This window comes from Carlito syrichta, unplaced genomic scaffold, assembly GCF_000164805.1.
Source record: "Carlito syrichta isolate Samal-C Ts95f unplaced genomic scaffold, Tarsius_syrichta-2.0.1 Scaffold309408, whole genome shotgun sequence".
Classification (NCBI taxonomy): domain Eukaryota; kingdom Metazoa; phylum Chordata; class Mammalia; order Primates; family Tarsiidae; genus Carlito; species Carlito syrichta.
In genome coordinates this window covers 936,033-963,963 of record NW_007253504.1, presented here as the reverse complement: position 1 = coordinate 963,963, position 27,931 = coordinate 936,033, and the positions used below count along the sequence as shown (strand labels likewise).

Here is a 27,931-nt window from a genome sequence, read left to right as displayed (position 1 = left end):
ATCCACTCACCTCAGCCTCCCAAAGCGCAGGATTACAGGCTGAGCCACTGAGCCTGGCGACAATTTTTAACTTGTCATGTAAAGCTCATCTCTGCCATTATTTACATGCTCGTCAAGTATTCTGTTGAACTGGATAAAATTGTCATTTTTATTGGTTAAAAAATGGTCACATATTGATATATAGATATAGTTCTAACTATATATCAATATATCAGGAATATAATGCCCCACTCCCTCCCCAAGGGCTAGAATTAAACTGTTGGGCGATCATAAACGTAGACCACTTCCTAGTCATTCATAAAGGAAGCAACTAGTAAATCCTGAAATGCAGAATCAAACTCCAGCAAATTGTTCTCAAAGGAGTCCCACAAGACTGGTTATGCAAGGCATGAGAAAGAAAAGATGAAGTCAGATGAAATACTCCATCCGAAAGTCAACCCTTCAAGGTCTTTGCTTGGGGTTAAGGGTTTCTTCTGTATAACCCCGTCAGTGAAACACAGTGGGGCTGAGGAAGGTTTTAATTCCAAGTTGACTCATCTCAAATCTCTCACGAAAGGTCAGCACTAGCAGTTCATGAGTGGAAACCCAGGGTGCACAACCTTTTCCTCTTCAGGGGAAAGGAGGAGAGAGAGGAGATTCTGGACAGATTCTGCCCTCTATCCATCTCTCTGTAACTGTACCATGTTCATACCCATGTGGGATGCCTTCTCATCCATGACAGCTACTCAAGTAGGAAGAGTCAACCCATCTCAAAAGAGTCATCATGGGGGGAGCCATTAGAAGAGATTTCAATGGTGAACAGAGGAATTAAGGATACCAAATAAAGCCTAGGGAACTATGGGTTTCTCAGGACTCCGTGGCCACCTTTGGGCAAGGTATTTACTTAATTTCTCTGAGCCTCGGAGCAATTTCTCCTTTCAGCAAAATGGGGATAATTATCCCTTTCTTGAAAGTCTTAGAGAGGCCCCGCCAGGAACTACTATTTGCACTCTCACAAAACACTGGGCTCTACTTGTTCCTGTATGTTATTACTTCATTTACACTATATTTTTTATCTACCCCTAGAAAAGGTAGGCATTACTATCATTTTTCAGATGGGTAAATGGAGGCATAGACTATCTAAGTGTCTTCCTAAAGCACAGTTATTAAACAGCAGAGTTGGAATTTGAAGACCAAATTCTGTAAGCTGTGAGGCCCTATAAAAACAGGTGTATTGCCGGGCTTGGTGGCTCAGTCTGTAATACCGCACTTTGGGATGCTGAGGTGAGTGGAATGACTGAGCCTGCGGGTTCGAGACCCACCTGGGCAACTTGGCAAGACCTCATCTCTACAATAAATAAAAAAATTAGCTGGATGTGGTAGTACACGCTTGTAGTTCCAGCTACTGGAAGGATGAGGCGGAAGGATCACCAGAGCCCAGCAGGTGGAGGCTGTGGTGGCCGGGAGCGGCCACTGCACTCCAGTCTGGGCGACAGAGTGAGACTCCAACTCAAAAAAACAAAAGCAAAAACGTGTATTAACAGCCACAAGCTGTTTAACCTTACTGGGCACCATTTGCCACTCACAACATCCTGTCCCAATGTGGGTGTGATGGGAAATTCATCATTAAATACTCACTGAGTATCGCTCAGGTTGTTAGGCAGTATGAGCAGAGCTTTGCTAGAATTAGAAGGAAAAACATAGCTACCTATTTGGTCATTTTCCTTGCCCCATCTTCAGTAGTGTGGTCACTGCCACAAGTAATCAGTCCATCCAACCAAATCCAACAGTTACATCAAAAGGATAAAGAACACTTCAAGCCGGGCTTGGTGGCTCAGCCTGTAATCCCACGCCTTTGGGAGGCTGAGGTGAGTGGATTGCCTGAGCCCGCGGGTTCAAGACCCGCCTGGGCAGCGAGACCTCATCTCTACAATAAATCAAAAAATCAGCCAGGCGTGGTAGCACATACTTGTAATTCCAGCTACTTGGAAGGCTGAGGTGGAAGGATCGCCGGAGCCCAGCAGGTCAAGGCTGCGGTGGCTGGGAGTGGCCACTGCACTCCAGTCTGGGTGACAGAGTGAGACTCCAACTCAAAAAAAAAAGAACACTTCACAGAGGAAGGAGTGACTTCCTTGGGGAGGCTATTTAAGTTCTTCTATAGTATTTTTTATCTTTTTATTTTTTGAGTTGAGGTCTCACTGTTGCCCAGGCTGGAGTGCAGTGGCACAATCATGGCTCACTGCAGTCTCCAACTCCTGGGCTCAAGTGATCCTCCTGCCTCAGCCTCCTGAGTAGCTGAGACTACAGGCATGCACCACCACATCTAGCTAAGTTTTTTTTTTTTGTAGAGACAAGGTCTTGCTATGTTGCCTAAACTGGTCTCAAACTCCTGGGCTCAAGCAATTCTCCTACCTCAGCCACCCAAAATGCTGGTATTATAGGTGTGAGCTACCACACCAGCCATTCTATAGTATCTTAAATCTTCAGGAACAGGAATAATCTAAATCAATAAAAGCATTAATAGGTATTAGTTCCAAATCAAAATGCTCCTAAAACAGGGATCTTTCAAATTGCCATATACCAGTGTTAGGATTCCTGAGGAAGCTCACAATACTTATGAGAACATAATAGTTTGGGAGTCAAAAACCTCAGATGTGTATAGAGAGATAGGCAGGTAACAGATGAGTAAAAGAGGCTGGGTAGAAGACAATAGGGAATGGTGAAGATTGCGACAAACAGCCCACATCTACCTAAACAGGGCAGCTGCTACCCAGTTTTGTCAATTTTTATCTGTGAATTGCCAACCCATGGGACATTTTTGTGACGTATATTGGTTTTTACCTAGCTGTTGGCATCTGTTCATTTTTTGTTTTAAAGTGTCTTCTGGGACCTCAACTTGGCATTTTGACCAATCATTCTCTACCCTCTGCTTGTGCGAGGACACTGGCATTCATCTATGGACCAGTTCCCAACATGCAGATGCCATAGGCTGACCATGCCTTACAAAGTGCAAACAGGAATTCCTTGTTAAGTTCCACCTCATGGAAACGTTTTTAAAACAAAAAACAAAAACCACACATACTCCCCCCCACCCCAAATACCCCTTTGATGCTAGGTTGAAATGTAAGAACTCCATGAAGACATGTGCAGAGAGGTGGATCCAAGCCCGAGGTCCAGATGGCTTTTATATAAGCCACAATCTACATGGTTATCAATCACCATCCAATTTCTCTTTCAGCTCAAGAATTTGTACCTCCCTCCCTGCTCACAACCTCGGTCATCCTTACATCTGTCAAGTTCTATAACTGTACTGAGCACCGCTGGCCACTCAGCGCCTCTGTCCCAAGGCAGGAGTGATGGGAATTTCTTCATTAAATAGTCACCGAGCACCGACCAGGTTGCTGGGCAGTGTGGGCAGATGGACGGATGCAACCCTGCCTTCAAAGAAGTTGAGAGTAGTGGGGATATAGGTGGTTAAGAACAACATGCTAAAGGGTTATCATCCCAAAAGTTCAGACCAGACATGGTGGCTCACGCCTATAATCCCAGCACTTTGGGAGACCGAGGTGAGAGGATTGCCTGAGCTCACAGGTTTGAGACCAGCCCGGGCAACTTGACAAGACCTCATCTCTTCAATAAATCAAAAAATTAGCCAGGTGTGGTGGTACATGCCCGTAGGTCCAGCTGCTTGGAAGGTTGAGGCCGAAGGATCACCTGAGCCCCGCAGGTCGAGGCTGCGGTGGCCATGAGCATGCCACTGCACTCCAGCCTGGGAGACAGAGACTCTGACTCAAAAAAAAGAAAAAAGAAAAAGTTCAGTGGAGGAAACCATGAGTTACGGGGGTTAAGTGAGCCAGAAGGGGGGAGAAAAGGTACCTCAAACTCTCTCCAGACCACAGCCACATGCACAGTTCAGATCCTATCGATTTACAACATACAAAAGAATGCCTTAAGCATCCTAGCCTTCCCAAAGCAAACAGATTTGCTCATTCCAATTATTTTGTCCAATTTAAACAGCTCCTTTAGAAATATTAATTTTTAAGATTATAAACAACTAGCTGGGCTTGGTGGCTCACTAATCTCGCGCCTTTGGGAGGCTGAGATGAGTAGATTGCCTGAGCCCGTGGGTTCGAGACCCGCCTGGGCAGTGAGACCTCATCTCTACAATAAATCAAAAAAAAAAAAATCAGCTGGGCGTGATAGCACATGCCTATAATTCCGGCTGCTTGGAAGGCTGAGGTGGAAGGATCACCGGAGCCCAGCAGGTCGAGGCTGCAGTGGCCAGGAGCGGCCACTGCACTCCAGTCTGGGCGACAGAGTGAGACTCCAACTCAAAAAAAAAAAAAAATAAAGATTATAAACAACTTTACAAATGAATATATGTTTAAATGTATGTTTGTACAGTCATCTCTCTCCCACCCAAGAGGCTTTTATTACTTGACTCGAACACAAACATGTCACACTTGGCAAAGTGTGGTCACCAGGCCAGCAAAATCATCATTATCGAGGAGTTTGTCAAAAATGCAAATTTTCTAGTTCCCCCTAGACCCAGTGAATCTGAAACTCTGGGGTTGGGGTCCAGCGATCTGTTTTAATAAGCTCCCTAGAGCCAGGAGCAGTGGCGCAAGCCTGTAATTCCAAAACTTCAGAAGGCTAAGGTAAGAAGATTACCTGAGCCCAAGGGTTCGAGACCAGGCTTGGCAACTTGGCGAGACCTTGCCTCTACAATAAAATAATAACAATAAAAAAATTAGCTGGGCATGGTGGCACATGCCTGTAGTTCCGGCTACTTGGAAGGCTGAAGTGGAAGGATCACCTGAGCCCAGTAGGTTGAGGTTACAGTGGCCGTGAGCCACTGCACTCCAGCCTGGGGGACAGAGTGATGCTCTGACTCAAAAAAAAAAAGAAGCTCTCTGGGTTTTTCTCACACACATTAAGGTTGGAGAACACTACTACCAGAAGCTTTGCCAAACCCCAAACACAACACTATTTCTCCTATTAATAAAAATAACGGTCATTTTGGTGTCTTCTCATACATCTTTATGACTAAGTTAAAATGCAAAATTGTGAGAGAAGAGACTGAATTTGAGAGAATCTCTTGGCTGAGAACGACTCAAATTTCTTGAATGCATTTAAAAGTATATAGTGCATTCAAACTATTAAAAATTTGATGTGTAACGTCGCTCTCCTCTCCTTGGAATTCCTGGATAGTTGGACCATTTATTGTTTAGCTTTTTCATCTGAGAGAAATCAGTTGAGCACTTCTAACATATCCAGCCCTATGCCAGGTGCTGGGAATATGGAGATTTTTATTGAACTGAAAGAGATTAAAAAACCACTATTCATATTACAAAGCTTTGATGCTATTAAATGGCATATAAGATACAATAAATCTCTCATAAAATTTGCTTAACTGTCATGTTAATTACAAGACAAACACACATTAACTGGAAGATACAGTATCTACTTGTGAGTGAGTTTACACTGGCATCAAAAAGGTCCAGGAGACACTAGCATTCATTTCCAATGACTTAGAGGAAATGTACTAGCTTCTCCCGTGACAGTGCCCTATGTGGGGCAGCCCACAATGTGGACACCATGCTGGGAAAAAACTACATGGATCTCTGTCCTCCACATGCTTCCCTACAATGATCTTCCTTTTTAAAAAAGTTTGTCTTCTTTTGTTTATTTAAATAGCTTTAGGAGTACAAGTAGTTTTTGGTTATAAGGTTGCATCGCACTATCACCTGTGCACATGGATAACCGATAGGTGATTTTTTGTCCTTCGACCCCTTACTCCCCTTCCCCTCTAACTCTCCAATAATCTGCTCTGAATGTACAGATGGCAAAAGCCCCATTCTGAAGTGTTCTAACGATGGAAGAACCTTCCAGTAAACTAAGAATGCCAAAAGATTCACAATTACAGCAAAATGAGCCTCTGCTATAAACAGCTTAGTCTCTGATTCAGCCAGTTATTTTGCTTGAATACCAGAGTGTATTAATTTTCTATTGCTGCTGTAACAAATTAACCACAAACTTGATGACTTAAAACAGTACAAATGTATTATCTTACAGTTCTGGAGGTCAGAAGTCCAAAATCAGTCTCAATGGCTAAAACCAAGAAATCAGCAGGTCCGCATATTCTGGAGGCTTCAGAGAAGAATGTTTCCTTTGTTTTTTCAAGCTTCTAAAGCTACCTGCATCCCTTGGCTCAAGGCCCCCTCCTCCATCTTCAAAGCTGGCAGTGTGGCATCTTCCAAACTCTCTCTCCCTCCCTCTCTGATTTTGCTTCATGGAAGCCGGGCTCCAGAATCTTAGAGATGGTCACATCTCTCTCTCTCCTTCCCTCCTCTCTCTCTTATAAGGTTACTTGTGATCACATTGGGCCTGTCCCATCTGGAAATCCTTAATCACATTTTCCAAGTCTCTCTTGTCATGTAAGACAACATATATACAGGCTCTGGGGATTAGGACACAGACACTGTTGGGGGTGGTTGGGCATTGTTCATCCTATCTCACTGGGTGCTTGCTTTCTAAATATGAAGAAATCTTTAGATGCACAATAGTCAGGAAATATGTAACTTGTAAACAGAGCAGGGAACGACCATCCAACATTCACCCATCATGAGCCAGGACGAGACTAGGTGCTCATTCACCCTCACAAGAACCCTAGAAGGCAGCTTCATCATGACCCCACTTTTTCAGGTGAGAAAAAAGACTCACAGAGATTTGGCTGCCTCGCCTAGCACACATGCCCAGTGTGTGGGACCCAGGTCTGCCAGATACCAGAGCCCATGTTTATATTTCTGCCCATGATAGAATCTGTCCTTTCTATGACAGAATATCTCATCCAGAGTTTCCACCTCTACCTATATGAGGGGCTATGGTTACAAATGCCACACACAGTCTTTCTTCTTCAGCCAATTTTCTTACATGTAGAATTAGTGGTATAGGAGTGGAGGGAATAGATTCTGAAGCCAGGCTTCCAGGGAGCAAATCTCAACTTGCCACTCACAAGCTATGTGAGTTTGGGCAAGTTACTCAATCACTCTCTGCCTCAGTTTCCCCATTTATAAAATAAAAATTGTAACTGCATCTGCTGTCATAGAGTTTTATGAGGACAAAGTTAGTCAATACAGATTAAATATCTGAAACGGTACCTACTTGAAGTATTTGCTATGTATTATTATATAAAAGCACTGAAAGAGAGTTGGGGACAAAGGGTCTACAGTAAGAGGGAAAGGAAGCGAGGGTCTTTATCATGACCCACAGCTGGCCTCTGACAGAGTGCATCACATGGCATCAATTTAAGTTTTCCATTCTTTTTAGTGGAAGAAATAAAATGTGTTCCTCATTCTACAAGACGGTTACGAGAACGAGTTAAAACATGTAAGGCACTTAGAATAGTACCTTTATTTTCATCATCAACATTAATAATCTGGTAGTAGCTCGGTATGGTAGCTTATGCCTGTAATTCCAGCACTTTGAGAGGCTGAGGCAGGAGGCTTGCCTGAACCCAGAAATTTGAGCCTGCCTAGGCAACACAGAGAGACCTTGTTTCCACAAAAAAAAAAAAAAAAAAAATCAAAAAAATTATAGGCATGGTGGTGCAAACCTGTAGTCCAGCTGCTTGGGAGGCTGAGACAGAAGGATCTCCTGAGCCCAGGAGGTCGAGGTTACAGTAAGCTATGATCATGCTACTGCCTTCCAGTCTGGGCAACAGAATGAGACTCCAATTTCAACAACAACAACAACAACAACAATAATCTGGTGGCTGTGAGGATACCTCAAGCAATATGAAAGAACTCACACAAGTAAAATTTAACATGACTCCTGAGAGGAATTAAAATTTCCTGTTTGAGCCCTCTGGATAAACCAAGGAAGAAAAAAATTAAGAGAAGGAAAGAAACTTCTAGGAAAAGTGCTAAATATCTACTTCTTAAATCCCATAAAGAACACCCCAATTAATACCCAGTACTTAAACCAGTGCTCAGCCGTAGATAAGGAATCTGAATAATGGTATGCTACAGTCCCCAGTCACACAAACACATTCAGGTCAGCTCCCTTCTCAGTCTTTCTGTCTGTCCATCTATCCATCCCACAGCTACTAAACACCTACTATATGCCAGTCACCTCAATGATAGGTGCTTAGGATACTCAAGTGAAAGACACAGTATCTCCTTCAAGAAGACAAGTAAACAGACAACCACAAGAGGGTGTATTATGCTAAAAGTAGGTACCGGACACTTGGGGACACAAAAGATGATGGGCACCTGAGGTCAACTCCTTGAAGAAACAATTGACCTGAACATTGAAGTTCACATTGTCCAAGAGGGGGCAAGCAGAGGGTCTCTCCTGGCAGACTGAAAGTACAAAGGCACGTGAGGAGTGTGCGGCCTCCTGGGTGCACCACAAGGTATCCGGTGTGGCCGGGGCATGAAGTTTGAGTGGCCCAGTGGCAGGACAGGATGGTAACTTGATCTTGAAGAACCTTCTATTCTGTGCTTTAGAGTAAGAAGAAGGAAATGGGGAGGGGGTGAGAGTTTTAAACATAAGTGAAGGGGAGAGAGACAGACGTGGAGGTTGCTGCCATCTTTGAAAGCATGCATGATGGCCCAAAGCACAAGAGTGATGGTGGGTGTGAAGCAGCAATGCTTCGGCTGACCTTGGCCCTGGACTCTTTCTACTTTGCTTCCACTTCTAGGGGGCCTGTGGACTTCATTCATTCTTGATGCTGCAACATGTGTGTGCCCTCGGGGCTGTGTAAAAATAGGCCCCGGGGCCCAGGGAAGAGGCAACTCAGCTGCCCAAGGATCTCAGATACTCCCCAGGCATGTGGCTGGTTTTCTGGCAGCTGCTGGGGGGGGCTCAAGGTCACTGGGCCTGGAAACCTGATCCCGCTGCAGATGGTCTTCTCCTGACCCAGAGGGCTCAGCAGAGAATGTGGCCAGAGGTACCTGGCGCCAGGGCTCTTCGAGGCCATCTCAAGGGGCTGGCTTTCACCAGGGCCACCTGCCCTCGCTTCAGCTTTGGCATTTCCATCAACAGGTCAACTCAGGCTCTTTCCAGAAATATCCAGTCCTCTCTCTCCTTGCTAACCCTCAGTTCTGCTTAACTTGTTCTGCTGTATACAAAGATGACAACCAGGGGTTGGTGAGGAGGAGACCATCTGTATGACTCCCCTTCTCTGTCATGGGGCAAACACCACATCTCTGAAACAAGATAGACTTGGGTTTGGGCTCCAACCCTGCCTCCTCCTGGGTAAATAATCTGGGGCCAAAAGCAATCGTTGGAATCCTCATGCCCCATGTGTAAAACATGGACAATAATTGCACCTACATCATAGGGCTGTTTTGGAGAATAACAATAACTATGTCGGCTCTTAGCACATAGCCTGGGACACAGCCAAGTACTCAGTAGATGTGACTCTTCTCAGTGAAGTCTCAATCTAGCTCTATGAGGAGTTGTTCTTTTCTGCACTTCCCAGGGGAGGAAGTGAAGTGCTGAGGTCAAGAGGATTACCCAGGGCCACCCTGTTACAATGGGACTGAATCAAGGTCGAATGGCCATACTGCTCTGACACACACATTCTCTCGGGGGGTTTCCTTTGAGCCCAGCACTATCATCCAGAGAGATGTAGGTATACAAATAAATGCAAGCCCCACTAACAAGCCCCCATTAGAAGGTGGTGCTGGCTATTTTGGAGGCATACCTGTTTCTTTAAAAATACTGAAGTCCCTGAAAAATCATCCTAGGAGTAACATCTCTGTGGCCCTGATGTAGACTATCTCGTGGAAGCCTTAAAACCACCCTGTGAGCCAGGTGCTCTTACTACCCCTATTAGAGAAACTGGTCCCAGGGAGCTTAAGGGACACGCCCATTCCCAAGCAGTCATTCTTCCTGGCCCATGCTCCCAGCTAGAATGCCAGGTAGCCTGTAGGGGTCAGAGAGGAAAAAAGCCTAATCCCACTGCTTCTTTTCACAGAGGAGCCAAGACTGAGGAGGACCAGAGGAAGGCAGGCTGGGGCCAGGAACAGAGTGGGAACCCAACGTGGCCCCAGGCTCCATTGCACTGCGTGTCCCCAGGGTGTCCCCAGGTGCTGGCCTTCTGTAGGGCACAGCTAAGGTGGCCCTGCCCTGGACCACCTGCCCCTACTTACAGCAGTGATTCAGCTCTTATCACATTCACAGCTTCAGTGGGACTTCACAGAAGCTTTTATTTGGGGAAAAGGGAGAGGTCTGTTCATGGTGGAGGAGTTTGAAACCCACAGCCCTGACCTTCTCTGTGTCTAAACTCAGACTCCTACTATCTTGGGAACTCCAGAACTGGCATTTTCCATAGAGCTCCCTGAGGGGTCAGGGTGAGGAGCAGAACTGTGCCCTATCAGCAGGGGCACAGAGCCTGGGGTCTGTGGAAGTCCCAGGGGCACACCGGCCAGCTCTGGGGGACATGATTGGCTCAGACTCGATGCAAACTTCTGGGATACATGTAATTTAGGGGATGGAAAGCTGGTGGATTGTCAAAGGGTTCTGTGTTCCCCCAAACATGAATGACCACTAAAGCAAATCACCATCATCATCACAGATACTTCCATTCAGTGACTGCTGATTATATGCCAGGACAAGGGGGATGATATCATCACTTACCTCAGAGGACTGTGGGGAGGATGTTTGCATGGCACTTAGAACTTCACCTAGCAAAAGGCAGACACTCTGTGAGCTTTGGCTATATTTTATCACTTCAATTACGATCATTCATTATGAATACTTTCATTGCTCATTAGTCTTCACAAAAACTTTATGAGGTATGTATCATTATCAATCCCACTTCAGAGAACAGGAAATCTGAGGCTTCAAAAGGTTAAAGAGTGAGCTTACTAGGGCCGCAAAACAGCAGAGAAGGAACTGAAACCCGGTCAGGCTGGTTCCCGAGCTCAGGCTGGCCCTCAGTCTAGAGGCCCAAGGGAAGGGAAGACTCGCTGAAGAAGCCAGAGGAAGCAGGGGCCTGTGTTGGGGGCCATGCCTAAGATCAGATACAGGGGGAAGCGGGCCTGGGGCTTTTTGCTGAAAAGGCAAGCAAGCTTCCCTAACTTTGCACCTCTCCTAATCAACAACAGAAAGCCAAGCCGCTTAAAATAATAATGATTAAAAAAGAAAACCACCCCCTGCTGCTGGCTATTCCCAGGCTCCAACGTGAGCCAATGCCTGGAGTACAGTGGGTTCACTAGCAAGGCAGGCTGCCCCAGCACCCACTGGCTGAGCTCCAAGCAATGTTTTTCCTTCCAAACGAACACATAACTCTGAGCACACCACTTGAAAGCCAAAGAGATGCCCCCAGGTTGCCATGGCAATGTTAAACAGACAAAACATTTCAACCAGCTCTGACGCACACACACACAAACTTATTTAAGGGCCAAGGGGAGGGATTTGGTAGGGGAGAGGGGGTGGGGCAGGGAATGCTGTTTCTAAAGCTCCATCTCCAAGGATTTGGCCCCAGAAGCATCTAGATCAGATAGAAGTGGGGCAAAGGACTTCCTAAAAAAAAGCGGAGGCTGGGCTTACTCCTGGGATGGGGAAACCACCGCCGTCCACTCTGCTAATTGTTCATCGTCACAGTCCCATCCTATGAGGTTCCAGATGTTGATAGAAAAGCATCGGGTTGAGTTCTGGGCATGGCACCTCAGTATCTCACCTGAAAGGTGTTACACCGGTCCACAGCAGAGTCAGGAGGATCAAATGTGCTCACGAACTTGCAAACCTCAAATCACTGTGTCGAGGTGTGTGAATGCTGATATTAAAAATATCAACAGCCATGTCCACCTGGGTAGCGTTTTCATTTCCCAAATCCCATGATTGAACTTCCATCCCCAGGCATTGGCCGCCTTGAGGGTCCTCCTCTAGAAAACTCTGTGCTGGTGACCACTGGAGGTTGCTCCCCCAGATGCAGGAATCTGGGCAATGATGGAGCAGGCAGGAGGCTCAGCCTGAGTCTGAAAAGGCCTCCGAGCCTTTGAGTCTGTCATACTCTGGGCCCGTCTGTGTCCCACCTTTCACCCCCGGCACAGTAGAGCACAGGGTTGATACAGCTGAAAGGCTGGCAGAGCCTTACCAGACACCATGTGTGGCAGTCTCACACAACCAACAAACACACATCTGCAAACCCTTCCTCTGCGGGACCCAGGATACTCTCAGGTAAACACAGTGTCCAGAAATGGGTTCCAGGCCTGGTTGTCTCTGCCTGGGACCCTCTTCTGCCCATCATCCTCCTGTGGCGAGCCCTCAGCCTTTCAGGACTCACGCCCTTTAGAAGTTATTCAGGGCCATTGCCTTGCTAGACTCTAGTGTGGCCAAGTGCTCTTTGAGCTATGGCAGGCGCCATGCTTCCTGGCTTTGGCCCCCTCTCCCACCTTGGGGAGAGACAAATCTTCTTTCTCCCTTCTCTCTCTCTCTAATTTACTTTTAAACAAACTTTTCTTTCTTTGCAAAAAAAAAAAAAAAAAGTTATTCTGAAAACTCTCTTGCCCAAGGGGTAAAATGCCACCCCCACTCCCAGTGAGTTCTACCTTGCACAGAGGTCTGTGGGAGTGACTGCAATGTTCTGTTCCGTGAATTGTCCTCTGGTCTCTTGCCCACTCAGCTCTGAGTTCCTTAGGGCAGGGATCACATCTTGTTCACCTGTGTGTTCACCTGTCCTGGCCTGGTGCCTGACATTCGTAGGCACTCTATGACTGTTCGTTGATTGACACTCTCAAAGTATGCAACATCAGGCCCGTGATGTCCATGTGTCGCTGCCCCTAGAATTCTCTAGCTCCTCTTCCACAATGGTCTGCTTTCATTTTCCCATCCTCTGGGAAGAGAGCAAGACTTGCAGCAGAGCCTGGGAGCAGGGGTTAGAGTCGAGAATGGAGTGCCTGGGCAGCCAGGTGAGTGAGGAGGTGTGAAGGGAGGGAGGAAAAGGTGTCCCCTTCCAGGACTTACTCCCCCTGAAAGCTCACATGCCCAGCCACCCTTTAGCTGCTGACACGAATTGACTCTTGGAAACTAGGATAGCACCCACACCACCCCTGCTTGAAGCAGAACTGCTGTTTTTTGGCTCCATTATTAAGGGCCCTGAAGGTGCTCTCTCTTTTTCCTTAGGGAGTCAACACATTAACTCCACGCCCGTTATTTTCAGTTGAGTCAGTTGCCCTTCCAGCAGCGTACACATCCCAAGTTCTCATCTCACTGCGTGTCATCTTCCTTCTGCCAAAATAACGCTCTCCACATACCTTTCCCTTTGGCCTCCTACAAACAGGCAAGATTTAGGAAACCACAGCAACAAATGTTTCTCGTTGGCCACCCTAAATAAAGTCGACTTGGGAGGTTAACCACCTAGGAATCTGGAAACGGTGGCTCACACCCTGTGTTCTCCAATGATACTTACCATGAGCAAAATGCTTTAACTCTGTATGCTCAGGTACATACACACAGGTGTCCTATTACCTGGAAAAATACCCATACCTGCCTATAAGAACTTCCTGTGTGACCTGATGAGTTCTGCCTTATGGATGTATTGTTTTGCGATGTAGGAACAGTGGCCCTCTCTTCCTTACCATCCTGTCTAATTTCCGACAGAATGGAATGACTGTGGTTCATAAACTTTCCTGGAGTCGCATCTGTGTGCTGAACTGTTCTCTGCTAGGTTTACCACAAGACCATGTCTGCCTCTCCACCCCTAACTGGAACTAATTAATGCAGATAATTATAGAATTTTATATTTTTGTGTTCTAAAAAAAAACATAATTCACACACATACATGCACACACAACATGTAAAAACACACACACACACACAATAAAGCACCAGCATAACAGAAAGAGTTACAGAGAAACCATAAAACTGCATTGGTGCTATGTTCCTATTTATAAATAACCTATTTGCATATAGAACTAAAGTTGCAAAGAATCTGGGGTGATGATATTACAGGTTGAGCACCCCAAATCCAAAAATCCAAAATACTCCAAAATTTGAAGCTTTTTGAACAAGACATGATCCTCAAAGGAAATGATCGTTGGAACATTTTGGATTTTTGGATTAGGAATGCTATAAGTATAATACAAGTATTCCAAAATCTAAAACATTTCTGGTCCTGGGTATTCCAGATAAGGGCTATTCAACCTGTAGTTTATAAGCTTGAAAGTGGACTTGAACAACAAGCAACACCTCCAACAGAAGGGCAGGAAATACAAATGCACCAAATTGGGATAAAAGGTTGACTGCCTTCAAATGTCAGTTACATGTACCCATTACCATGAACAGGGACAATGGCATCAATATCCTGAAGGGAAATAATGCATCTCTCATGTGAAGATATAATTGCATATATAAAATGCTTGCACTGGCCAGGTGTGGTGGCTCAGCCTGCAATCCCAGCACTTTGGGAGGCTGAGGCAAGAGGATGCCTGAGCCCAGGGGTTCAAGACCTGGGCAACAGCCTGGGCAACTTGGTGAGACTTTGTCACTACAATAAGTCAAAAAATAAGCCAGGCGTGGTAGTGCGCAGCTATAATTCCAGCTACATGGAAGTCTGAGGTGGAAGGATCACCTAAGCCCAGTGGGTTGGGGCTGCGGTGGCTGTGAGTATGCCACTGCAGTCCAGCCTGGGCGACAGAGAGAGACTCTAACTCAAAAAAAAAAAAAAAATGCTTGCACTAAAATTAAGTCTTCTATCATGCAAATTTTCTCAATTATTAATATACTAGACAGCTGCAGTAGCTGTAGTAAAAATAGCAGCCAAGTTTTTCCAAGAGTCAAAGCAGCTATGAGCTGTCTGCCTGGGGACTTTCCTATGTAAGGAATGGTTGGTCTCTGGATCAAATAAAAAGAAACAAAACCTCCAGTGAAACAACACAAAAGGAAAAACTTGTTTCAGAATGTAAACTGGAAACTGACTCCCCTTCCACACACACTGACCTCTTTATAATAGAAAAGTTTTGTGCATTAAAAAAAAGGTTGACTGAAACGGCTGCCTATCTGCCCAGCTCATTGGGATAACAAACAATTTAGAAAATTAAACAGTCAGCCCGAGGCATGTCAATCACTCTGGCATATCCTAAAATGAGACCTATCAAATTGTGCCTGCTCTAAGGGGTGGGGTGGGGCTGGTCAAGCAAATTGTGCCTCTTTCTGGAAGCTAATGAATGTCCAGTTTAAAAAAAATGTTGTTCTTAAGTTGCTACCTTCATATTTTAAATAAGTGTTAGCATCATCTAAACAGACTCTGTTAATACACATTCTGTGTGTATTCATGCTTGAAAAGTATTTTGAAGGGCAAAACTAAGCACTTAGAATATCACAATTCAACGTTTTATGAACTCAACATAATCATGAATTTTAATTCAAAGATGATGTGCAACAAGAACAGATTTTTAAAGATTAGTTTATGCTTTTTTTTTAAGCTATAATATCAGAGCTTAAATGCATCATGCCAGAGAGAATATCACTTGTAAAGGTTATATTGAGAATGGTTCAGATGTGACCATACATTTCACATTTCCTGTCACAGTTCTGATTTAACATGATTCTAACCTTTAAAGGCAGTCCCACTCCGTACCCCGGTTTCTGTTAGTAAGATACCATCTCAGCACCATACACAAACACATACTGTTATGGGACTTGGGGGGGTAGCAAAACCAGTCACAACAGTTCAAAGTTCTAAACACACGTATGTTTGCACCACCAGTTCTGCATAATTTGTGTCTAAGAGCAAGGACAATATTTCATTTTTGCTGTCTCACCATCTACATAAAAATCACAGCCATTTTTCAATAAATGCCAACAAATGTCAGAGAAGCACAGCATGATTCCTTGGAAATGATTGTGAGTTTATTAATATAATCCCCCAGAGTAAAGCATCTGGTGTGAATGCTTTCAAGATGGTCAATATTATTTAGAGGCAGGGCTTGCTAACAGAACACACACAAACACACACACACACACACACAACCTAGGCACCACTTACCATTTGCGATCTGTTCTTTGGACAGCCATTGATGTCTTCAATCTTCTCATTTGCTGGAAAAGAAAACACAAGTCAGAAAAATAAATCACCAGGGAAACACTTTCAGAAGTGATGTTTAGGACACTGGAGGCCAAACAAGTCCTAAGGCCCCTACTAGGGTTTGTCCAATCAACGCAGGCATGTGAAATGCTGAGACACATCTAGCAAGCTTCAGGACTTACTCATCGAGATGCCGTCCTCCAGGGACAGCTGGGGCAAGGTCGTCATTTCACACAGAGACAACTGTATTGACGACAGTCTTGGAGTGAGGGGGCACTGTGGAAATGCTTAGAGACTGGAAAACAGAGGGAGCTCTCAGAAAGGCAAATGCAACCACAGTCTCCCCCAAAAAGATGGATCAATCCAGCTATGACTTGGCTCCCAGGGACAAAAGGCACCGATTAATGCATCTCAGTCCATCTTTGGCCAGAAACACTAATGTTGCTTTTGTCTATCCCAATACTATTCCCAAAGCAGTGGGCAAATGGGGAAGATGAGAAAGTGAGACTTAAAAATGGCTTGATCAAGGCCACATAGAACATCCAAATTAGATCAAGGAACATATATCTGACGCAATAATAGCACCTAGTTACTCCAAGAAGTGATAGAAAGAGGTTGTGTTGATTCAACAGGAAATCAAGTGCTCATACAAAAAAGAACCGGCCAGTTTCTCAGAGTGAATGTAGTTCATCCTAAGTACAGAAGAATCCCTGGGATATTCACTGCCTAAGATATCTATAGACAGATTGCATTTGAGAACACAGCAGCACAAGAAAGGCAGTAAGATCACTAGTTTTGGAGGCAAAGGTACCCCAGTTTGAATCCCAGCTGTAGAGTTTCTTGGCTATGTGATCTCAGCTATGTCACCCAATCTCTCTGGGCCACAGTTTGCTTATCTATAAAATAGACCCAATACTACCTACTTCACAGCAGAAGCTTTGAGAATTAGATGGTATGATGCCAGTAAAATACTTAGCACAGTGCCCCAGTGCCTAACACATGGCAAGCACTCTTTATTTTATTTTATTTTATTTTATTTATTTATTTTTGAGTTGGAGTGTCACTCTGTCGCCCAGACTGGAGTGCAGTGGCACGCTCCCTGCCACCACAGCCTCGACCTGCTGAACTCCAGTGATCCTTCCGCCACAGCCTTCCAAGTAGCTGGAACTACAGGCGCGCGCTACCACGCCTGGCTAATTTTTGATTTATTGTAGAGATGAGGTCTCGCTAAGTTGCCCAGGTAGTCTCGAACCCGTGGACTCAGGCAATCCACTCACCTCAGCCTCCTAAAGCGTGGGATTACAGGCTGAGTCACCGAGTCCGGCTAGCAAGCACTCTTTAAATGGTAGAATTAGGAAACCAATAATGTATATTATCATCTATGTAAAATAAATAAAATAAAATTTTTCTTTTTGATGTCTCCATCTGAATTAAGCTCAGAAACTCTGCTGGGACTCCATAGTAAAGAGCCAAGACCTGGATTCCTCTTTAAGCCTTTATAAACTACCTCTCCAATCCCAGACTCCTATACCCACGCCCTCAGGAGGGTAAGGCATGCTCAGATCTCTGCTCTCATGGCACCCTATACCTGCATCTGTTTCATTCTTAATCATCTAATATGCTATTCTCCTTTTCTTATTTTCCCATTGGGAGCCTGGATGAAATGTAGAGTTCATTTTTCACATTTGTATCCTTAGAGTTCAATAACTGCTTGCATAATTTAATTCCAGAAAACATCATATCAGATTCTTTTTTTTCTTGGGTGAGGGCCTCACTCTGTCCCAGATTGGAGTGCAGTGGCACAATCACAGCTCACTGCAGCCTCAATCTCCTGGGATCTAGCAATCTTTCCACCTCAGCCTCCCAAGTAGCTGGGACTATAGGCGCATGCCACCATGCCTGGCTAATTTTTTAATTTTTTTGTAGAGACGAGGTCTTGCTATGTTGCCTAGAATGGTCTCAAACTCCTGAACTCAAGTGATCTTTCCACCTTGGCCTCCCAAAGTGCTGGGATTACAGGTGTGAGAATTCATCAAATTTTTAATAAGTATGATGCCTAAAACGTCCATGAAGAAAAAAGCCACCAGAAACTGTCTGAAAGGAATAACTGAATCAAAGTATCCCAAGCCTCGAAGATTTTAGAAAGCTGAACCATTATCGCAAATTGGATTTATTTTTTCTCTAGTGTTTCTACCTTAAGAGAGAAGTAAAAACTAAGAAAGCAAGCTAGCAGCAGGAAATTGCTTAAAAATCTAATCACTGCAAGACAGTCTGGTTCGTGTACATTCAGCCTAACCTACCTTCTTTAGAATTTGCTAAAAGTAATAGATGTCTACGTTTATGACCCACCTGGGAAAGCCAGTTGAGTTTTCGCAACTCTGCTTAATGTAAGAACACTAAAACAGGCATTTTAGAAAATGTCAGGACTCTTTAATGGAGGCCTTTCGAAAAATAACATGTGATGCCACCATTTTTATTCAAAAAGTGCATTGGTGCTTTCCATTCACTAACTTGTCACCTTGTGTGCAGATGTGTTGCCGTATTTGTGGGGCTAAGAATGCCTTGAAATATGCTGGGATAAACAAATTACCATTGGCACTTAGGATGCCAGTTTTAATCACAGTTGAGGACTTTGAGGACAAATGCCTTTTAGAAAGGCTTACTCCCAAAGAGGTACCCTGAAAAGCACATAAAGGTGTCCAATGAATGGAATACATAAGTATTTGTTCCATTCAGCAGAAAATATAAATGGCCAGAATACATTGCCAGCATGCACACTGTATAAGAACAGAGATTCTTATCTGTTTTGTTTCCTACTAGAATCCCAGAGCTTAGAACAGTGCCTGGCACACAAGAGCCACTCAGTTAATATTTGTTGAGAGGGACTAAGAAGGGAATCTTCTTAGCATCTCAGTGACCCAGGGTTTTACTGACCATTTCCAGGCAGCCGTCCTCCCACTTGTAAATACGTACTAAAGATGAGGAAAAAAGAGAAGACTCTGGCCAAACAGCACCCTTTCATGGGTGGGGAATGATGGCAGGCATGAACTCTGTACTTGGATTTTGATACTCGAATCGGAGAGAATAAATATGTGGCTTCTGAGAAACAAAGACTATCCAAGTGTTTTCCAGTTGGACACTTGTGATGGCCACAGTCATAAGTCATTGGATTCCAATCATTACCCAGTTCAGCATCAGGTCATTGGTGCTCATTATAGAGAAGGAGGGATAACTGTGATCCCAGGAAGTCACCTGGAAAATTTTAAAGATTCCTTATATAGAATCTGGATAATGAAACCAAAGAGGTTGATCTAAATACTCAATTCTTTTTCATGATCTATCACCTAAACCCAGGCAGGTGTCTCTAAACTCAAATACCAGAGCTCCTGCAAGCCAAATGCCGCCATTTTGCAATAGTCAAAATAAATCGACAGGCGGAGTCTTCTTATGAGCAATCTAAAGAGTTCATGGGAAGAGTTGAACCAAATGGCTAACCCAAGCCCCAAATCCATGTTTAATAAAAATACAAAATACGTTCTAGGCCTCCTAGTTTCCAATTTCATATCATTTAGATATTTATCCTTTACTTAAATTCCCAAATTCCTATGGCTGTCACAAACACTTAGAGCATTAATAGCTGCTCTGATTCTGCTGGTAAGAAGGAAGAGTTTGGTCTTCAGAGCCAAGTTTATTAGTTCAGGGTGGGGGGGGGTTGGCTGTATCCCAAAAGCAGACAATCAAAGAAACAAAGGCATTTGTCCTCCAAGTCCTCAACTGTGATTAAAACTGGCATCCTAAGTGCCAATGGTAATTTATTTATCCCAGCATATTTCAAGGCATTCTTAGTCCCACAAATACGGCAACACATCTGCACACAAGGTGACAAGTTAGTGATTGGAAAGCACCAATGCACTTTTTGAATAAAAACGGTGGCATCACACGTTACTTTTCGAAAGGCCTCCATTAAAGAATCCTGACATTTCAACAGCCTGTGCATCTATGCACTTAACCATCCCTGGCAGTTGGCAGCTCTGCCAATGGAAAGAGAGAGAAACTAACTGCCCAGAAAGGCACATGAGTTACCCAAGGTAACACAATGGTAGCAGGTCATTGACAGAAAGGCCTGGGCCTACACATTGTCTTAATTTCTTGGTTGCGTTCAGAGGTAGCCCAAATGGCTGTGGAAATAAACAGCCATCAGTACTTCCCACTTCTAAGGGGAAAATCTTTCTTCCTCTCTCTCGTTGTTTCCTCTTTTTCTCAAATCCTCTTTTGTTCATCCTTTCCCTCCCTCTCTCACCCCTTCTCTCTCCTTCCCTCACTTCAGCCTCTTCTGACATCTTCCCTGAGTGAAAGCAATATAAGCACAGGAAGGAGGCCTGTCTCTGTCTTGATTCATGCTGTTTATCCTGGCCTCGTAAACCTTTCTAATAACTCATGGAAATGGCACCGCCATGGGCTGGCAGGCAACTGCTGACCTCGGGCAACTCATGATACAAGAAGATAATCACACTAACAAGAAGTTAACATCGAGATCCAACCCTCAGACACCAAAAGAAGGTCCTAATGGGACTTGCCTAATGGCAGAAGGCAATGGTAGAAAAATGTGGGCCCCACACAATCCTAACTCCTAAGAGGACCAGCTCCAGGGGTGCCTGGGATGGATGAAGCCTTAGAAACAGCACGTGGGAAAAGCATGTAAGGTTGCCCTTGAAGTTACATGCCTGATGGCCACTCTCAGCCTGGAAAACCACGCTTCAATCACTGGCCTTTGTTCTTAGGCTAAAGTCTAGAATTCCCTGTCCTGTACCTGCTAACCCTTCCCGGTTTTGCCTTGTGGACCCTCTGGCACTAGCTCCCAGCTTCTCTCCACACTATTTCCTCCTCCAGAAAGGCCCTCCTTGACTGCTTCACCTACATAATTCCTGCTACAGTTTGAGGTCTTCCCACCCTCCCACCACCCCTCCTCCATCATGGGTCAGGTTTCACAAAACCACGGTCCTTATCCATGACACACCATACTCCTCCTGGGTCTAGAAAGGGGCTGTCCCTTAAAAGGGAAAATCTTGCTGCCTGCAAGTTTTGATGGTGCTTCATTTGGATGTGTTGTCTTTTTAGCTTTTCATGTTGAAATGGCTTCAAACTTACAGAAAACTGACAGGAATAGCACAGAGAATTCCCTCAAATGCTTTTCTCATACACCTTCACTTATTCTCATTTTCTCTTCCTCTCCTCCCCTTCCACATATCATCTTTTTTTTTTCCTGAACCATTTTGGAGAAAGCTACATGGATAATGGCCTTTGTGTCTTATGTTAAACGTGTATTTCCAAGGAACAAGGATATTATCTTCCATGATACAATTATAAAATTCTACAAATTTAAACATTGATTTAACTCCAATATTCCAATTTTATCAAATGACTCAAAAATGTCCTATAGAGCATTATATTCCCCTGTTCAGGATGTGGTCCAGGATCATGTGGTGCATTTATTGTCATGTCTATTTAGTCTCCAAGTTTCTCAGTCTTTCTTTGTTTCTCATAGCACTCACATTTTTTTAACAATACAGGCCAGTTTTTGTTTGCTTGTTTGTTTTGTTTTGAATAGAATGTTTTATGATGTGGGTTTGTCTGAGATTCCTCGTGATTTGTTTCCTAGCCCGTACGACACGATGTGTGTTCCTCCCAGGCTATGGCATCAGAAAGCACATGGCCTCTATCTGTCCTTCACTGGTGATGTCACTCTGATTACCTGGTCACAATGGGGTCTGGACACTCTCCTTAGTAGTTATTCCCTTTTAACTAATAAGTAAGCAGTGGAGAGAGACTTTGAGACCATACCAATGTCCTGGTCCTTACCAAGCTTCCTCCTCTAGAGTTTGGCCTCCAGTGATAATTCTTGCCTTAACTCATCTCTCTCGAAGGCTGCACCTCCCCAACATTTCTCACCAGTGTTCTCCTATCCATTGATATATCTTCGCCTCTGTTTGTAGCATTTACTTATTATCAGGGTAGACTTGTGCCTTCCTACTTTATTCAAAGGTAACAATCCACAAATGTCATCCATTTATTTTGATGCTCTCACTGTCCCTGGATTGGATTGTTCCTTGTAGCCCAAGAGGGCAGAATTAGTACTTACAGAGAGATACTACCAAGGGGGGACACCCCAATTTTGACTTAATGAAAGAAGATACAGCTGCTATGCCCTGAATATGTCCTCCCAAAATTCATACACTGAGGTTTAGTCCCATTGTGGTATATTTGTAGGGAGAGCCTTTGGGAGGTGATGATTAGGTCATGAAGGCAATGGCTCAAGGGATTAGTGTCCTGATAAAAGAGACCCAAGGGAGCTTGTCCATCCCTCCCACCTTGTCGGGACACAGTTGAGAAGATAGATCTCTGTGAATCAAGATGTGAGCCCTCACCAGACCCCAAATCTGCCAGCACCTTGATTTTCCCAGCCTCCAGAACTGTGAGAAGTGAGGGTCGGTTGTTTGTAAGGCATTCTGTGGCATTTCGTTTTAGCGGACCAAAGAACTAAGACAAGAGCTTTTGAAGGATTCCAACTCTCCATCATTAGAACTAGTGCTTGAGAATGCAGTAAGCTGCCCATCACCAGAAGTAATTAAGAGAGGCTGCTGACTACTTTTTTATAGAAGCAATTCATGCATCAGGCTGGGGCTTTTAAAGGTCCCTTCAGAATCTGACAGTTGAGAGCTGCTAAGGAATCCTGGAAAGGAGAATGGTGTGCCACACTGTTTAGAGGGACACTAAATGCTGAAAAGGGGAGATGTCCAGTCCACCTACTGGAAACGATCCAACCCACACTCACAGTCAATAAAATTCTTAACCCTAATCTTCTCAGCTTTTCCTGAACATCGCTGCATGCCAGGCACTGTGCTAAATGTTGTGAGCCCAGAAAGGAAGACATCTCAGACCCAGTCCTAGAGAAGAACCAGGCCCAAGGCAGCAGCCAGAGGAATGACAGAGGGAGGGTCTTCCAGCTCTGTCCGGGGCAGCCAGGAAAGGTCTCAGAGAATAACTGACTTTTCAAGAATGAGTAGGAGCTCACCATTCAAAGAGCAAGTGCAGCCACTAGAATTCTGGCCAGCACAAGATGGAGCCACCAAGACTCTAATTCTGGAAAAATTTTGCATAAATATATATAGATATATACATATAGTTATCTCTCTATACGCACTATATGTGCATATTAAGTACATGTTTATGCACAAAAATGTATCTTTCTACATTTTCTTGTTATGGGCACACGTATGGGGAAAAGCATGGGTTTCACAAGCAAAGGGTACAAATGGGCAATAGTTTTGCTTCCTGGTCAGAAGATGCAGCCCTAACTCGGGTGTGGTGATGTGTGCCTGTAGTCCCAGCTACTTGGGAGGCCAAGGCGGATTACTTGAGGTCAGGAGTTCAAAATCCTCCTGGGAAACATAGCAAGACCCATCTACGAATAAAGAAAAAGAAGAAGAAGATGTGGTTCCTGCTTCCTTCACCCAGAGACCTATGTTCACGAAATACTCTGAGATTAAATGCTCTGAACAGCTGGTCGTAGTGGCTCAAGCCTGTAATTCCAGCATTTTGGGAGGCTGAGGCAAGAGGATTGCCTGAGTCCAGGGGTTCGAGACCAGCCTGGGAAACTTGGTTAGACCTAGTCTCTACAAGAAATTAAAAAATTAGCTGGGTGTGGTGGCACTTGCCTGTAGTTCCGGCTACTTGAAAGGCTAAGACAGAAGAATCGCCTGAGCCCAGCAGGTCCAGGCTGTAGTGGCTGTGAGCATGCCATTACACTCCAGCCTGGGCAACAGAGTGAGACTCCAATTCAAAAATAACAATAATGCTCTGAGCTGGCTGAGAGGCAGACTAGGAGCAAAAACACATGGCAGACACCTACATTGGCTGCCTCCTCACTCTTCTTCTCCTGGGTCTTTGCTCTCCACACACAGCGCAGAGGGTGCAAGTCCTGGCATGGCACAGTCAGGGGGAGAGTTATATGCTGACATCTGGCCATGTGTGGGGAGTCTCTGGCCAAAGAGACCCTCTCCCCATCTCATCTGAATTAATTCAGGAAAGCAGCCTCCTGAATGGCAATAAAAACAGGACTGTGGCTGGGCTCAGTGGTTCAGCCTGTCACTCCAACACTTTGGGAGGCTAAGGGAGTGGATTGCCTGAGCCTGCCGGTTCGAGACCAGCCCGGGCAACTTGGCAAGACCTTGTCTCTACAATAAAATCAAATAAATTAGCCAGGTGTGGTAGCACACACCTATAGTTCCAGCTACTTGGAAGGCTGAGGCAGAAGGATCACCGAAGCCCAGCAGGTTAACACTGGGGCGACTGTGAGTGTGCCACTGCACTCCAGCCTGGGCAACAGAGTGAAACTCTGACTCAAAACAAACAAACAAACAAACAAAATGGCACTGGCTACCTTTTCATAGCACTATGTTTTATAAACTCACAACATACATGCTACCATTTGCCTCTTCTCAGCCCAAGGCAGACATGACTAATCTATCACATCACACTCTGACACTGACAGCAAGACTTCATCAACCTTCTCTACATACATTTCCAGGCAGCTGCTGCCAAGTGCTATCCAGGAGCAGAGCATAGTTTCCAAATGTATTTCATATTTGATACCTAATTTGAATTTCCTGAGTCTGCCATAAGATCAGACAAAACAAGTATGGCAAACCCCATTTTAAAGATGGAAGAAAAGACAATAGAGACAAAGTAACTCTTCTGGGATCCATCTGTTGGGAGAGATGGAGCTGAGACAAGAAAAAGGCCTATCATACAATCCTTGCCACGTGTTCTCTCTTGCTGCTTGTGCTGAAACCTGAGAAGGTTTTGAGTAGAATTAGTCTGCATAGCTCCAACACTCAGTCAACGTGGGCCCACATGCATGATGTGGCCCTGCTGAGATGGACTTCAAAACCCAGCTCATGTGCAAGTCATATCTTCCATGAAGACCCTGCCAAATTCTTCTGAGGTTCTGAGCTTTCCATATTTGGTCTTTATTCCTAGCAAGGAGTACAAAGCTGGTGTGCAGTAGGTGCTCAATAAATGGCTATTAAGCTAAATCAATTAAGAGTGGCAAAACCCTATGCCAGGGGTAGTGTCTCTGGAGGGAAAAGTGATACAATACAGCAGAGCAAAGAACAGAGGCTTTAGAAGCAGACAGACCCAGGTCAGAATTACCACGTAGACTAGTCATCTGTTATTGGACTACTGAGCCCTGTTGGGGCTCGATTTGTACATCTGTGAAATGGGGAGGAAACTACCCCATTCTCAAAAGAATGTTGAGAAAATAAAATGAGTGAAATGTTTTAAAGAGCTTGGTGATAAAGAATGGGAGAAAGAAGAGGAACCAAAAGAAGAGGAATATGGCAGAGAGACTTTTTTGGTGTCCCCCAATAATGGCCACCCTCTGGTATTCATGTCCTTATACAATCCCCTCACTTCGAGTATGGACAGGACCTGTGACTTGCTTCTAAAAGAATAAGACAAAAGTGATGAGCTATCACCCCCACAATCATGTTACATTATTTAAAATTCCATCTTGCTAGCAGTCTTTCTCCAGAAACTGCCTCCCTTGCTGGCATTGAAGAAATAGGAGGCCATATCAGAAGGCCCACAGGGTAAGGAGCTGAGAGCAGCTTTCAGGAGGTGATGGTGGCCTTCAGCTGATAGTCAGCCAGAAGTCAGGACCCATAGTCCTCTCACTGCAAGGAAATGAGTTCCTCCAACAACCTGAGTGAGTGTAAAAGCAAATCCCTCCCCAGTCAAGCCTCCAGATGAGAATACAATCCTGGCCGACAGTTTGACTGCAGCCTTGCAGAGGCACCCAGCTAAGCCATACCTGGACTACTGATGCTCAGAAGCTGTGAGATAATAAATATTTGTTATAAGCAGCCGTGTCTATGTGTGTGATCATCTGTTATATAGCAACAGAAAACTAATGTAAGGAGGAAAAAGGAGAGAAAGAAGAGGACCAATGGCAATTAGTCTAAAGAAATCAATCATAAGACTGCAGGGAAACTTCTCTCTCTTTGAGGAGCAGCGGCAGTCCAAAAGTTTCAGCTAAGGCCAACCTGCCTGTGTTTTCAGGTATACTCTCTACAGATGTGAGCAGATCTCTAACTATGAAAGTTTCCTTCTCACGCCTGAAGGATAAGCAAATTTACTGCAGCAATACCCACTAGAGGGACTGGTGCTCCTTCCCTCTCCCTACACCCCCCTCCCTTGGCATGACTCGCTGCCAAGGCTACCAGTGACAACAATCAGCTTAATGCCGTCTAATTGACCTCCCGCCTCCTCAGTGTGCTCTGAGCTCTCAGGCAGGCCCATGAGGCGGTTGCCTCAAGGCCTGGGGCAAAGCTGTTGCCAGCCTCTACCGCATGCCTTCCCAGGAGGAAGTATCTCCTCCCAGCACATGGCCAAGGCATGAAAAATTCCACTGCTCAAGTTCCCTTCCCCTTATATTAAAACCAGAACCAACCAGCCCTCTCCGGAGTTTTAGCCTTTGATTTTACAGACCCAATTAGAGTTGGCAGGGTTAAATCAGCCCCATGTTACTTTAAAAAAAATGATGATTCCAAAGTAATCCACAAAACTTAGTACCACCCGAAGGAGGAAATGGGAGAGACAGGAAGACAGTAGAAGTCACGAAGTGGGCCAGAGAACCCCTTCCACAAACCACCAGCAACTGGCCAGTCTCTCCTCTGAGAGATCAGGATGAAAGTGGAGTGTGTGTGATCTTAACAGGAAAAAACAAAAATGTAAGCAAGAAGCCACAGAACCTGAGTCTGAACACAAAGTCAAATAAATGGTCAGCACATAGGAGAAAAACCTGCCTTCTTCTTAGAGATTTCAGTGTTCCATGTCCCTCACTCCACTTGACTCCCTCTGGGCTGGCCCCACCCTAACTCACAACCCCCAAGGAAAAATCCACTCTTACCTACAACCTGGATGATCTGGGCCAGGAGGACGCCATCCGTGACATCTTGCTGGAGATCCTTAATGAGACGCTTATGGCCGGATTTGGCTAGATAATGGTTGGCCCAGTCCGTGTAGATCTGCAAAAAAGCAAACAGGCAACTTCAGGAAGCCAGCCGGACCCAATCTCAGAGTCTGTGGCAGCTGCTCGGGCGGGACGGTGGACCCCGTCCCGCCGGCGAGCTTTCAGGGCCAGGCAGTGCCATTAAAATTCAGGGCATTGTGCGGGTCGGGCATTCATAACCATAGCTGGGCTTTTGCCTATTGAGAGATCTGCCGTCAGGGCTCAGGGAAAAGCTAAAGAAAGCTTCAAAACATGCAGGGGCCTGAATGGGACAGGGGACACGGAACTAAACAGTCTGCTCCAGAGGGCTTTGAGAGGCTGCAGCACTCCATGCGAGCTAAATCTCCCACACCCCTTCCCGAAGTCTCCCCCGCCCCTCCCCATCTTTTTCTCTGTATTGAGAAAACGTATGGGGAGGTTACCACCCAACAGGCATCTCCGAATGGGCCATTTCAGGGGAAGGAGGGCCATTGAGTTATTCGAGTTCTCAGGAGCCTGGGTCCCTTGTAAAGAAGCCAAGTAGGAAAACAGAGCCCCTTCAATGACTCTCGTGTGAGTGGAGTTATTTTTCGCCTCACAATAATTGCAAATGTAATCGGTTTAATTTAAAAGCCAGGCATCATTTTCACTGTTGGGATTCTGTGAACAAAACCTAGCACATTCCAACGTATTTAAACACAATATTGGAGCGCACAGCACCCTGGAGGCAAAGGCTAGGTCACCCACAGAATCAGGAGAGCAGACCCCCTTGGGGGACATATGAGATCTTCTCTTCCTGGTCTCAGAACAGTTAGAAGAAAAATAAAATTTTCTTCCAAACAGGCCAACATGCACAAGAA

The 27,931-nt window shown here is 45.0% G+C and overlaps 1 protein-coding gene across 1 annotated transcript in view; it reads right to left on the bottom strand.

Moving 5' to 3' along the window:
- Positions 1-27,931, bottom strand: part of LOC103269648 (neuron navigator 2) — a 411,491-nt gene that overhangs the window by 253,462 nt on the left and 130,098 nt on the right. Inside the window, exons 2-3 of the mRNA XM_008067217.1 lie at positions 26,991-27,108; positions 15,980-16,032 (exon numbers count right to left, since the gene is read on the bottom strand). Of these exons, the coding sequence (XP_008065408.1) occupies positions 15,980-16,032; positions 26,991-27,108 (171 nt within the window). The remainder of the gene's footprint in view (positions 1-15,979; positions 16,033-26,990; positions 27,109-27,931) is intronic.